The 15,057-nt window shown below is 34.5% G+C and overlaps 1 protein-coding gene across 1 annotated transcript; it reads right to left on the minus strand.

Moving 5' to 3' along the window:
• Positions 1 to 5,086: 5,086 nt before the first annotated feature.
• On the minus strand, positions 5,087 to 6,022 carry LOC124993033 (olfactory receptor 187-like). Its single transcript, XM_047564546.1, is given in 1 exon segment — positions 5,087 to 6,022. A coding segment is annotated over 1 exon segment (933 nt). The 5' UTR covers positions 6,020 to 6,022.
• Between the last annotated feature and the right edge of the window lie 9,035 nt (positions 6,023 to 15,057).

Genomic DNA, 15,057 nt, shown 5'->3' on the forward strand with positions numbered 1-15,057 from the left:
TATTACTCAGCCGTAATGAAGAATAAAATTATGGCATTTGCATAATTGGTAAATGAAAGGAATTGCAGAATATCATGCTAGGTGAAATTAGCCAATCCCCAAATAACAAAGGATGATAAGTGGATGATGATACATAATGAGTGGGGGTGACAGGGGGACACGAGAAGAATGGAGTAACTTTGGATTGTGTAGAGGGAAATGGGGTCAGAAGGGTTGGGGAAAGTAAAGATAGTGGAGTGAGACAGACATTATTACCCTATGTACATGTATGATTACATGAAATTGTGTGAATCTACATTGTATACAAGCATAGAAATGAAAAGTTGTCCCCATTTGTGTACAATGAATCAAAATGCAGTCTGTAAAAATAAATAAAATAAATGAATTTTTTAAAAAAGAAAGTTATGTGAGATTTATTCCACTGTCTTCCCTATTCCAGTCACCCCTCCCTTCCCTTCATTCCCCTTTGTATAATCCACTGAACTTCTATTCTTTCTCTCCCACCTCCTTGTTGTATGTCAGCATCCACATATCAGAGACAATATTTAATACTAGGAATTGGCTTATTTCAGTTAGCATAATAATCTCCAGATCCATCCATTTACTGGCAAAAGTCATAAAGTCATTCGTTTTGTGGCTGAATAATATTCCATTGTGTATATATATACCACACTTTCTTTATTCATTTATCTTTTAAAGGGCACCTAGGTTTGTTCCATAGCTTTGCTATTGTTCCTGGTGCTGCTATAAACATTGACATGGCTGCATCACTGTCAATAAGTCTCCTAAAGAGCAAGAAGTAAAATCAATAATCAATAAATGGGGCAGTGCCAAACTAAAAACTACTTCAGTAAAGGAAACAATCAAGAGCATAAAGAGAGAGCCTATAGAATGTGAGAAAATCTTTGCCACCTGTACCCCAGATAAAGCATTAATCACCAGGATATACAAAGAAGTAAAAAAAAATCAGCACCAAAACAAACAAATAATCCAAAATAATCCAATGAATAAATGGGCAAATAAATTGAACAGGCACTTCACAGAAAAAATACAAAGTCAACAAATACATGAAAAAAATGTTCAACATCTCTAGCAATTAGAGAAATGCAAATTAAAAACTACACTGAGATTTCATCTCACCCAGTCAGAATGCCAAGAATACAAGCAACGATAAATGTTGGTAAGAATGTAGAGAAAAGTGTACACTCATGCATTGCTTGCAGGACCGCAAATTGGTGCAACCACTCTGGAAAGCAGTATAGAGATTCCTCAAAAAAACTAGGAATGGAACCACCATTTGACCTGGGAGTACCTCTCCTCGGTATATATCCAAAGGAGTTAAAATCAGCATACTACAGATCAATGATTTTCTAAACATTGTCCCACATCAACATCTTTAACATTGCTTGATCAGAACCTGAAGTGATAAAACGAATTCTGTTTTCACAAGTTCTCTGAATGATTCTGATTCTCACTGAACTTTGAGAACCTAAAAGCCAATAAGGAAAAGCTAAGAAAGTCTACCTTGAGGGTTTTTGACACATTCCTAAACACATATTGAATATTCTGTCATGGTTAACTCTCAAACCAGAATGAAAAAGTAGTGTTCTGTTTCTGTTTATTGTGGGGAACCATCCATGTTTAGCAGAATCAGGCTTGGCTGAGCCATGGGATACAGAGTTCTGATACAGTCTTGAAAACTGTTTCAGATAGCCTGGGAGTAAGTGGCCCTGTACCGAGGTGGCTCACCCTCTGAGGATATGTAATTCCCTAAGCAAATGGCTTCTCTAACTCACCCCATCCTGTTCCTCACAGAATAACTGTTCCCTCCCAGTCTTGGTCCCATTTACCTATGCAACTATAAATAAAGGGAAGGTGGGCTTCTCCATCTTGTTGGAGGACAGATCTGGTATGGCCCAATACTCCTTTCCATTTGAAAAGACTATTGCTCTTGTGTTTATTGACTAGATAAGTTTATTAGTAATTAATTGATCACCAGTACCATCGTCCTCAGACAGAAATTCTTCCCCTCATCCACACAGAAAGTGGAAAATCCCCCACAGTTTATTTTTACCTAAATCCAAATCATGTTGTTTCTTTGAGTACAGTCTAGGATTATTTTGTTAGCAATTCCCTGAAAAGTAGAGTTCATAAAATTTTGAAAAAAAATATATATGCATATAACATAAAGTGAACAGACCATGAATTCTTTTAAACTTCCAGGTTAAGAAATTAATATGCCTTCATAATATAGAGAATTTCTATTGTGTTATGTTATTCCCATGTGGTAGTTAAATCTAACATGAGCAGTTTTTTAGACAATCTGGTGAACTTCTCTACATGATATCATCCTTCAATGACAAATTATCCTTTATACACATCTTTTATATTTCCACATGTATTAAAGAATATTTAGTGGAGAAGAAACCTATAATATGGCAAAAGAAATAGATTCCAGTTGCTTATATTATCAATCTATTCTTTGGGTCATAACAATAAAAAACAAATATCTAAAAAATTAAGAAATCATTAGTTCAATAGGAATATTATGCAGCAAGAGAAATAAATGAACTATAGATATAAGCAAAGGTGTGGGGTTTCTGTAAAGAAAAAATAAGAGATTGTAATTATATTTACTCTGCTTCTGAAACTTCATGAGACATCCATCGGGGAAACAAAAGGAGGGCTGATGACATGATGTAATTTGTGACATAGACCTCCAGAATAATATAATAATGGTATTTGTTTAAAATCATTTCATGTGCAGAATGTGGTGGTGCACCCCAGTGGTTTGAGCAGCAGGAGGATCACAAGTTGACAGACAGCCTCAGCAACTTAAAAAGGCCCTAAGCAACTTGGAAAGATCCTGTATCTATAATAAAATGTAAAAAGGGTTGGGGATGTGACTTGGTGGTTAAGAACCCCTGGGTTCAATCCCTAGTATCAAAAAATAAATAAATAAATAAATAAACAAACAAACAAACCCTCATGTTTTGTATCCTTTAATCCTTAAGATTGAATCTGTTCCCCATGGTATTTCATCATACTCTATTCAAGGAGCTAGTTTTAGTGAGCAGAATATCTGTTCACATGCATGATGCTTTTGATTGCCAATAAAAAACTCAAGGTCTGTTGATATACAACAGCCACTTCACATCAGGTAAATTTCTCCAGGCTCATGTTATGATTTTTAAAAATGATGCACTTTTTTGAATTCTATGTTATTTGTGTTTCCAGATACATGACACTTTCACACACAAAAAAAAATTTAGGGTTTTGTGTGTGTAAACCAGTACTAAAAACAGATAAAAATGAGTAGTAGGACTTTAAACTGTAACCTGTAAAACTTTACTGGTTGTAAATTAAGCATTATGTAGGGCCCACTGTGGCCTAAGGAGAATTTAAATGCTTCAAATATATTAGTTTTCCTATCCTCTTTGAAGTTATCTGGAAGCACTATATGAAAGGAGTCTCATTTTAATTATATCTTGAAGAAAGTATGCCATTTCATTTGTAAATTAAGATAGTGACAATTGGGGGTGGACGGGTAAAAGAGGGCATTCTTTGTGGCCAGAACTTTATGATTGAAAGCATGTACCTGAGAGAGTAAGACAGGTCCAAAAGCATCTCAATAACTCATTTTGAACATAACATGAGTTCCATTTGGAGAATTGTAAAGGAAGAGACTTAAAAGTTAAACCAGGTTTTATTAGAAAAGATCTCAAATCATGACAAGACAAGCAAATACAAGGTGAGAAAATACACACAGCGTACAGGCTATACATCCACATAAACATAAACATAGGTATATACACAGATCCAGATACATATACCATGTATGCATATAATCTGGTAGTAATGATAATAAATTAAAGTTAACACAGAGATATGATGCAATCAGAGTTTCCTTTACAAAGAATCATCCAGCAACAATGTTTGGCCAGCAGGATGGAGGAGATACATAACTAGAGTTTTGCAAGCACACTGGTAAGCAGTGTTTTAGCGTAAGGGAACTCAGTAATATCAATAGAAATGTGTAGGAGTTTCAGTGCTGAGGGGAAAGGTAGGGGTGGGCTCATTATGCACAAACTATGGTGTGTGTGGGAAGTCAATGATCAAGGATTTTTCAGGTATAAAACACACAAATGCTAGTTCGTTTTCACATCTTTCCCAGAAATCCACCAGGAAATCTGACAGATCATGTTTTTATTATTTCATCTTTGGAAATATATACTGAAAGCTCCTCTTTTTCCACTATATATTTCAATAATCTTGGATATTACTACTTTATCTTCATAGCTGCATTTTTTAAAATTCTAGGATAATTGAAACTTTCCCTTCCTATTTTCCACTGATTTCTTCTCTTCATATTCTTCTTAATCTAATTCTTCAATCTAATCTTGTTTTCTGAATTAGTGAGGCTTTTTAGATTGTCAAACAACACAGGAACACAGCTAGAAATGACCGCAGAATGCATCACAGATGGTGAGAGGTAACTGGCCTCTTCCCCCAACTCAGGCAAATACACCAAGCCATGCCTCTGCTGTCACAATTTTGTCATTCCATTTCCCATTTTTGTTTATTTTTTCTGTATTGTGTGTAAGTTAAGTTGCTCCAAGAATGGAATTCACTATTTACCAAAATAATTGACTGAAAGAATATTTGATAGACACCCATATTCCAGTGATTTGTTCACTGAAATACTAACCTGTCTTCTCCACAGAGTTAAATGTGATATGTCTCCAAGTGACTCACTGCATCAGTATCAAAGACATTGTATTAAATTCTTTTCATGGGAATTACACTATTTTAACAGTTAATGCATTTGAAGCCACAGTGGAAAAATAATCAAATGTATAAAGTGTTCTCATCTGTAATTATCTTAGTAAGCTATAACATTTGATAAAAATTCCTTACATGTTTTTAAAAACATAAGCAAAAGTTTTATGGAGTTTAATAGTTACTTATACTTTATTAAAAGGCTAACTTAATTATAATTGCAAAAATGTTTGAACACTCACCAAAACACAGTCACATTAAACTTGTACTATTTTGCCACTGTTCAACAAAAACAGTAATATGAGATCTAAACTTTCCTTTTTAAATATTTTGTCAAAGAATCTATGACTTGCTTATTCCTCAGACTATAGATTATTGGATTTAACACAGGAATTATGATAGTATAAAATAGAGAGTCCATCATATCTCGATCCTCTACTTGCGGAGAGGCAGGATGCACATACATGAAGAGAAGAGGGCCATAGTACAAAGACACTGATAAGAGATGGGCTCCACAGGTGGAGAAAGCCTTTCTTATGCCTTTGACAGATTTCTTTTTTAAGATTTAAGTAAAGAGAACAAGTGTATAAGAAACCAGAACAATCACAATGGTGAATACTTGAATTGAACCAGACAAAATAAATACCATTAGAAAATTAATAGAAGGGTCAGTGCAGGAAATCTTGAACAATGATATAATATCACAATAAAAGTGATGTATTATGTTGAAATTACAGAAGGTTAACCTGAATAAAAATCCTTCGTGAATGAATGCATGAAGAAGCCCACCTACAAATGACAAGACTAACAGACTTATGCATAGTCTGTTGGTCATTATTACTGGATAGAGTAAAGGTTTGCATATGGCTGCATAGCGATCATAAGCCATTGCTGCCAGGAGAAAACATTCTGTGGTTGCACTGATATTAAAGAAAAAAAATTGCACCATGCATTCAGACAGAGAGATTAATTTACTCTTAGCTAAGAAGTTGACCAGCATCTTTGGAATCACTGTGGATGAGATAGATGCATCCACAAAGGCTAAACTCCCTAGAAATAAGTACATGGGAATGTGAAGCTTGGGGTCCTTCCAGATGAGAGTAATCAACCCAAGGTTCCCCACAAGGGTGATGAGGAATATCACCAGAAACAGCAGGAACAGGGGGAGTTTCCAACATGGTTGGTGTGTAAGTCCTGTGAGAATAAACTCCGTCAGCAAAGTGGCATTGTCCTTTTCCATATTCTCACTGTCTGACCCCTAAAATGAATTGTAGTAAGTGTGAGAGAATGTTCACAAAAATTTAGAATGTGAAAATTGGAGCAGTAGAATTAAACCCATACACTTATCAGAATGCCCTCTTAATTTTATTTAACATTAACATTATGGAAATTATGTCAGAGATTGAAGAGCTACAATAAATTCAATTACTTCTAATGAAAAAGGGAAGAAATTAACAGATTCAAAGAACAAGAGGTCTTATAAGAAATGTTAAATTTGTGGAGACACTGTTGATATGATAAAAAAAAAAAAAAAAAAAAAAAAAACTCCTATGTTTGGGTCACAGATGCAAGGTCCAGGGAAAAGATAATTGAAGGACCTGGATTATAAAGTGAATTGAATGCAACGAGGATATTATTCAACTGGGATAAACCAAAAATATTTTAGTCACTGAAAACTTAAAATAGGAAATAGCATTAGAAATTATGTTTAAATTAATCTTTTAAATAATTGTGTGATGGTTGAGATGATGAGTTCCTGGGAGGACAAACTGGCATAAGTTTTGCAACCCCAAACATCTATCAGAACTGTCTGGGGACATTTGTACAAAATACAGATTGTGAGATATTATTAGATGATTTAATTAAGTAGTTTAAACCTGAGATCAATTCATTTGCATTTTTTAAAACAATTCCCAGGTGATTTAAATGCATCTGATGTGATCAGACCATGATATGATATTGAGAGTGATGAGCACAAAAAGATTGATTAAAAGAATTCATAATATAGAATCACTTGTATGCAGTGGCATAGCACCTGTGAATGGAATGTTCATTGAAGGAAAGAGAAATCATTTGGTGAGATGTGTCAATGCTCATTAAAAATTGAGATTGAGAACTTTGATGCACGAGCTAAGTTATGAAAACGTCATCCTCTGAACATGCAGGTGACATGTACTCAGTAGGATGGAATCTATCAGTGCTTAATAATAATAATGATATTGAAATCATTGGACTAATTGGAAGGCAGTGTTATGAATGGCCTATCCATTCATGTATACACAAAGAAAAGAGAATAAAAACAAGGAAAAATCTCGAGGAATTTATATTATTATATATTATATTATTATAAAAGGGAATGGAATTTAGTTACTACAGGGTCCATATTCAATACCTTTTCTACTTGGTGTCAGTCTGAGGCAATCAACCACTATAGAAACCAAGAAACTAGAAAGTCATCTTTCCATCCACCTTGCACGTACAACCAAAGAGCTTGGTCTACATTCATCCAATTAAATCCACCTTACCTGGGTTTGTCTTGTAATATGAACAGAATTAGACAAAGTTTCAAATACTAAAGTAGTTTTAGTGGCATAGGTAGCCAAGGTAGTAATATTAAGGCTCCAGCAAGAGTATCCTGCATTTACTACCATGGAAGCAACAGCATGAGCCACTGTATTAGAAGTTCAGCAGCAGTTCTGGCCCTCATTGAACTGGTGTGCTGGTACATATAATTTTGGCTATTGGTTGATTGCATTGCCTCTTCTGTTCCTGCCCATTTTTCCATCCAATTACTCCAATCTCCCTATTTCTATGATAGCATCAGTTCCTATTCAATAAAATCATTTCCTGTTGCCAATCAAATTTCCAGGCTGGCTTCACTGTGAGGCCTAGGAGAGACAAGAAAAGGATACTCAGCAGAGTACAACTGAACTGAAGCTGTAATCTTAAAGAGAGAAAAATACTAGGGATGACAGAGTGGTGTACAGAGCCAAATGTCAAATTAAATAGGACAGGGAGTCAGTGAGGATTATTAAGTGTTGAAGTTTTTAAAATTTTTAGCAGCTTTGGTGAAACCAGATTCCTATATGTGATCTTGTTGAGGATAATAAGAAATAAGTGAAAAGCATGTGGAAGGACAGTGAAGGGCAAGCTGGAAAGTGTTTTGAGAAATATGGAGGACAGTTGGCATTTGTCTACTGTTCACTGTGATCTTTTTTTCCTGTAGAACATCTTAATAAAAATGTTTAAATAAAAGAGTAAACAAGTGACAGAAGAGACTAGGAAGGTCCCAAAAGAGAAAAAGAACAAAAGAAGTAAAAAGCAAAATTTGGGTAGGTGAAGGAAAAACACAATGGAGGAAAAGAAATAGGCAGAGTAGAACAAAGACCTAGAAAAACAAGTCAAAGCATAGGGAGGGAGGAAATGCCAGAGAAAGACTAAAAATAAAAGAAAGGAGGTTTCTTGGAGGCTTTCCTACAAATCAGTTAGTTTGCTATAGATATGTTTTTGAAAACAGATTTTAATTTTCAATTTTACTTCATGAATTTTGTGTTGTTGATATCATGGCCTTTTCACATTTAAATGTTACTTTAATTTCATTACTATAACAGTGAGAACCGATTTCTCTGGAAAACTTGCTGGTTTTATTTGAGAAAACATTTTTCTCCCCCAGTTGTTTTTTTTTTTCTTTGTTTGTTTCAATTTGGATTTTTGGCACAATAAAATTCAGACAAAGATGAAATCCTGTATAAAGGCCATATATATATATATTACCAGTATTTCCAGTTATTAAGTGAATTTTCATGTGAAATAGTTTTCCTTCCATACAATCACAAATCACAAAATAATTGGAAATTCTCAAATAAGTTTATATGTGGGTACTTAATGAAGTCATAAATTCAGGAAAAGGTATTTTCTGCATTTTTTTTTTTTTGGTTTTGTCAGAAAAAGATAGAGGCACAGAGGAGTGAAGATTTAAGTGACATATCTTAAAAGTTTTGATAAGAAAATGTGATAAGTAAAAGAATGGTCTTTTATTGGAATCATCAGAAAAAAATCACTTATATAACAATCATTATTTCATGTGTGTTAAAACTCATTTTTAAATTCCTTATCATTTTAATTCAGCACTTAAAAGTCATGATAATGATAGTAAGGTTAAAAAGATAATAAACCATCACTAAGGAGAACAATTCAGGTTAAGCTATTTTTCTTATATAAAATGACAATAGTAACATATATAGATAATTCATTTTTTAAATTTTTATTTTACATCAACTATGTTGGAAACCTATAAGCCAAATGAAAAATTATTATTAGCTAAACAACATTTTTAACTTTCTTAACAAGGTTAATATGTACTATAGAAATCCTTTCCTTCTTACCCATATCTTCAAAGAAATTGCAGAGATCCTTAAAACACACTGGACTTTCTAAAGCAGAAAAAAAAAAATCACAGTAGTACAGGATTGATAATAACAAAAGCAGCAATTGATTGATTTTGGAGGTTTAACTTTCCAGTGTCAGTAAAATGTTGTTTATATAAATTTGCTATGGACACAAGAGTCAACCAGTTGTATAATTATGTGCTTTTTCCAGAACTAAAAAGAGTAGAGATCTGAATTTCCCCTAAGACTACTAGAGTGTTCCCTGTAGGAGAAGTGAAGTTGTTCTGGGCACTGTGGATTTGGACATTTGTCTGTATTTATAGGAACTGTAAGTGCTGTCTTGATATTGAAGTTCTACATTGTCTTAGAATCAGATAACTTTGTTCTCTAACATTGTTCTACTTTTTCAAAGTTGTTTCGACTACTTGGCATCCTTTGCATTTCCATGGGACTGCAAGAATTATCTTGTTAATTTCTGCAAGACAGCAAATTGGAATTTTGATTATGATTTTATTAATCTATACATACCATTGGGGAGAATTGATCTGTTTTTCAATATTAATTCTGATCAAAACTCTAAGTATTTTTCTATTTATTTTGGTCTTTGATTTCTCACAGAAGTTTCTTTAAATTTATTTTTTACTCTATAGGTCTTGCATAACTTTTGCCACATTTATCACTAAGTTTTCATATTCTTATTAGTATTGCTATACTGTTCTAAATTTATTTTTTAAATTTTAGATATAATTTATATAAATTTATATTTTCATTAGTAGTATGGAAATGCTATTGATTCTTAAATATTGATCTTACATTCTGAGAATTGTTAAATTTATTTATTAGTTTTAATAGTATTTTTTGGTAGATTCCATTGAATTTCTTTTTGCACGATCATATCAATCTTTTAAAACATGTAATTGTTTCTACCATTCCAATCTATATAACTTCCATTCATTCTTTTATTTAAAATAATTTCAACTCTGATTTTTCAATAAGAAATGCGCATATTTAAGTTATATTATATAATGCTTAATTACATAGAGAAATGATTACAACAGTTGAGCAAATGAACGTATCTATATTATCACATGGTTGCCTTTTTTTGATGTGCTTTGTGACAACACAAGATCTATACTCTTCACGAATTTCCAGCAAAATACAGTATTATTAACTATAGTCATTCAGGCTATACATCAATTCACTAAATTTTTCAAATGTTTGAAAAGAGACTGATAGATTCTCTAGTTTACATAATTTTGTGTAGTTGGTATCTCAGAAGGAAGGTAATAGCCAAAAATATTATTGAAGAAATTATGGTCAAAATTTCTCCATATTTTATGATATATGTAAATTAATAGATCAGTAAGGTCATTAATAGGTCAGTAAGCCGGACACAAGATAAATACAAACAAAATTTTACCAAGGCACGTCATATTCGAATTTCTGAAGGACAGATATGAAAAATGCAGTATCCATTTTGGCAAAAGAGAGTGAAGGGAGGGGGATGGAGTATGGAGGGGAAGAGGTATGGAGGTAGAAAGGATAGTGAAATGAATTGGACATTATTATCCTATGTGCATATGTGATTTCATGACTGGTGAAGTAATCCAGAACTTGGGGTTGATACCAGAAGATCTCAGAAAAGATTATCTCCCCAAATTAACAAGTGAATTACACCTCCAACAGAGAACAACTGGAATGTAGCTTTTGAGTCACCTCTTTAAAAGCCCCCACATCATGTACAACCAGAAGAAGGAGAAGTTACCTTCCATTTATATTTGAAGTATCAAAGGGCATTCTACTGTCATGTATAACTAATTAGAACAAATTGGAAAAAATACAGTATCTAGGACAAAAAGGAAACCCACATCCTACACTGAGGAACAAAAACAAAAATAGTAGATAGCTTGTCAGGAATTTCCAAGTCATAAAACAATTGAAAAACATTTAAATTGCTGAAAGAAAAAACAAACTGTGATTCTAGAAGACTATATTCAGTGAAAATGTGTTTCAAAAATGAAGGGGAAAAGTCTAAAGGAAAAGAGGTAAAGACGTTATTTTCTCAGTTTCTAGGGTCTTTATAAAGAACTTACTCTTTGAAGGCACAAGTAATAGCAATTGCAAATTTTGCTCAAGAGACAAAAAAAAGAGAGAAGTATACTATTGGAAAGTTCTTATGTAACACATAGACAAATTATTTTCAGGTAAATTGTTACAAATAGCAGCTGTATACTGTAAACTTAGATCAACTATTAAAAATAAATTAGGATTAACTAATAAACTGATAGAGGTAAAATTGATTTTTTTCATTTTTTGGTACCCAGAGAATTGAACCCAGAGACACTTAGCTACCAAGCCACATCCCCAGCCTTTTTTTGTATTTTATTTTGAGATAGGATCTCTCTGAGTTGCTCAGGGCCTTGCTAAGTTGCTGAGACTGGCTTTGAACTCAGCCTCCCAAGCTGCTATGATTACATACGTGTACCCAGTCAAAATTGAATTCTTAATAAACAATACAAAAGAATGCAGCAGAAGAGTAAAATGAATCAAAGACCAGTGAGACAAAACACAACAAAATACCACAGATTGATGACTTAAACAACAGAAATTTATTTTCAGTCTCAAGGCCAGAAGTCCAATGGTAAAGATCTAAGGAGGGCTTTTTTCTGGTTTGCTGATATTGCCTACTGTGTCTTCGCATGGCAAACAAACAAACAAAAAAAAAAAAAAAAAGAGGGGGGACAAGTTCTCTTCTTATGAGAACCCTTAATCTATAATGAGGTCCCATGCTCATGAACTCATCTCCTTGCCAAAAGCTCGGCCCTTGTCCCCAATTCCAATCCAATAATGAGGACATGGTTTTGAGAAAAAAGAAAAAAAAAGTTTATCGCTTTGTTAGCAAAGGAGAAACACAGAGGCCTCCTATCCCAAAGACTGTGATTCTGCCCATCAGCAGGAACAGGGGGCTTTTAAAGAGGTGACTCAAAAGCTACATTCCAGGTGTTCTCTGTTGGAGGTGTAATTCACTTGTTAATTTGGGGAGATAGTCTTTTCTGAGATCTTCTGGTATCAACCCCCAGTTCTGGATTACTTCATTCTATGGTGGGTTTATACTCAAGGACAGATAAATCTGCCTAAAATGGGGAAGACAGGTAATCCTGTTTCCCCTGAGATTAGGGAGGGGGAAAGATTAGGAGCAGGGGGAGAGGAAGAGAGAAACATGTCTATTTAAAAAATAAGTTGCAGTGGCAGAGCAGCAAGGGCTGTATGCAAAGCATAAAGGGGACCACTGTTGCATTTCCCCACTGTCGATTTCTATATTACAATTCTATGGAAAAATGAGGGATGACATCTCCAAACTGCTTCCTGCTTAAAGGGGAAAGTTGAGGGAAGTAACCCAATGTCCTTGTTCTCTCTCAGGTGGGGCATGAACAGTTAAGGGCAGGCGGCATCAGAGCAATCCAGAGTCCACAGTGGCAGATGGCAGATGACTGGACAAGGCATATATCGGCAGGGATCATGGGAAGACAACGATAAACAAGACAGCAGAGCATTACTTTTTCATAAACCATTCGCACAAAAGCAATTAGTATTTCAGCCAGTCTCTGAAAACCATGAGGATAGTATCTCATAAACATATCAGTGAAAAACAGATCAAGTTTATCAATACAAAAAGTTAGGAAGATTTGTAAGTGTATGAGATCAGCCTCAAATTAACTCAGGACAAACTTGTGACTCACCATTATTAGGCACTCAAACAAGAATCCTTCCTTTATATCCTCCAGCTTTACTTACTTTTGGAAGGGCTGACACAACTGTACAGCTTAAGTTTCATTTAAATAAACCATTGTTTTTCCTTTTAAATGTCCATGCAGGACTGTGCTCAGGCTATAGTCTCCTGCCAGATGTTTAAGACCAAGTTGGTCAAAACTGACCTCTTTCTCTCTATTCTTAAGGGTCAGCTGAGATTCCTCAGAGATCACTCTTGGGGATGTGTGCAAAGCCTTCTGGCTCCTTTAGATTTCCTCAACCATTGGTGCCGCTTGCCAGGATGGGTCAGGGTCTGGCAGACCCTATGTGGCTTTTCTTGGAATTATCAGGAACACTTCCATCTCCAAGACCCTCCTCTTTGCAGAATGTGCCCTGTTTGGCATCTTGTTCTCTATGATTCTATTTCCCTGATCAGCAGAATGGGTGAATCACCAGAGTTGCAGGGTCCAGGGAGAGGTCCTGTGGTTCTCTGGGTCTTGGATTTCCTTCAAGGGAAAGGACCAAAGTGTTTACTGCTTTTTCTTTGGACTTTCTACTTCTCTGACTTTGCGCTCCAAGTTTTTCTTTATAAACGGCCAGCAAGCCAGTTTCATTAGTCTTCAAGTGGGAGTGACAGTTTGTAACTTTTGTAATGTACAAAGCTGCTCTCCCCGCCCTTTCTGTTGCAGCCATTTCCCCACCTCCCAACTACTGTCAGTCTGTGAACATCCTAGCTAGCTATTGGTTCATCAGTCAGCTTGCTCTATTATTGGTCCCCTGTTAGCCCAGTGGAATTCAACTGCTTCACCGTAGCTACCCCGCCATCTTTTCTCTTGCTTTTCTCTCCTGCACACTTGCTTACTTTCCCCTCCTCACTTTCCACTCTCTCTAGTGAACACCCATTCCCTTTCCCTTTCTTTTCCTCTCATTTTCTCTCTTACCCTGCAGGGACACACTCTGTTTGCTTAATAAACCCTCTTATGTGATTTCCCATGTCCGGCGTGGTTTTCATGGGATTCCTTACAACTTTAGTATCTATAATTTTACAGTTATCCTTTTCATTTAATTAGGATCAGTATTAGAAGTCAACATTTTATGCTATCTGTCTTGTAGTTCATGGCTTATTACCTCCAACTAACCCAGGTTGTTTTCTGTTTTTTTGTATTGTTTTGTCTTGTTTTATTTTTTTAGAAGCAGTAACTTTGAAAAACACTAACAGGCAACAGTTATAAAGTTTACAAGGAAAATGGAAAATGAAATTTTAGAGCAAAACCAAATTCAGTTTGTGTAATAGCTATGAACCAAGAAAAATGGTTTTTCATTTTATTATTATTTTTTTTATTTTTACAGAGTACATTTTGATTCATTATACACAAATGGAATATAACTTTTCTTTTCTGTGGTTGTGCATGATGTAGATTCATACCATTTGTGTAATCATACATATACATAGGGTAATGATGTCTGTATCATTCCATGATCTTTCATACCCCTGCCCCCTCCTCCCTCTCATTTCCCTCTATGTAATCTAACTTGAACTTTTACTTAGATATATATTATATCCTCTGTTTGAGATCACAGTAATCTTTACAACAAAATTACTCTTTTGAACACAACTTTAAGAGAACTGAAGTCTTGTCTATTTTGGAGCCATTCTTACATGAAATAAGGTGAGAGACAGAGCCTTATTTCAGGTAAGACGGGCTCTTCCCAAGTAACACAATATTACATCTGAAACATAAATAAAAGAAAGGCTACAAGAACTTTTAACTTTCTTTTCATGGAAAATGTGGCAGAATGCTTCCATGTTTTACAATGTCACATTTAAAGAGATTAGACTCTCCTATTATCTTCCAAAAATGCTTTTATATTCTAATTCCAGTGTAAAGAATAACACAAAATTGTATATGTAGTTCATTGACAACAGTTTACATTATCCAACTACAAAACATCAAATGATATGAATAAATACCAACCAAATTTGTTATTTCTATACAAATCTTAGACTATTGCTACAGATCATTTTAGTTGGAGAACACCAACATGGTAATGCTCTCCCCTCAACTTTACATTTAACTAAGTTTAACTTTTAAAGTATAATTTAGAATCCATGGTATATGGTAACAATAATCACAGATCT

The sequence above is a fragment of the Sciurus carolinensis genome, chromosome 9 (genome assembly GCF_902686445.1).
Source record: "Sciurus carolinensis chromosome 9, mSciCar1.2, whole genome shotgun sequence".
NCBI lineage: Eukaryota > Metazoa > Chordata > Mammalia > Rodentia > Sciuridae > Sciurus > Sciurus carolinensis.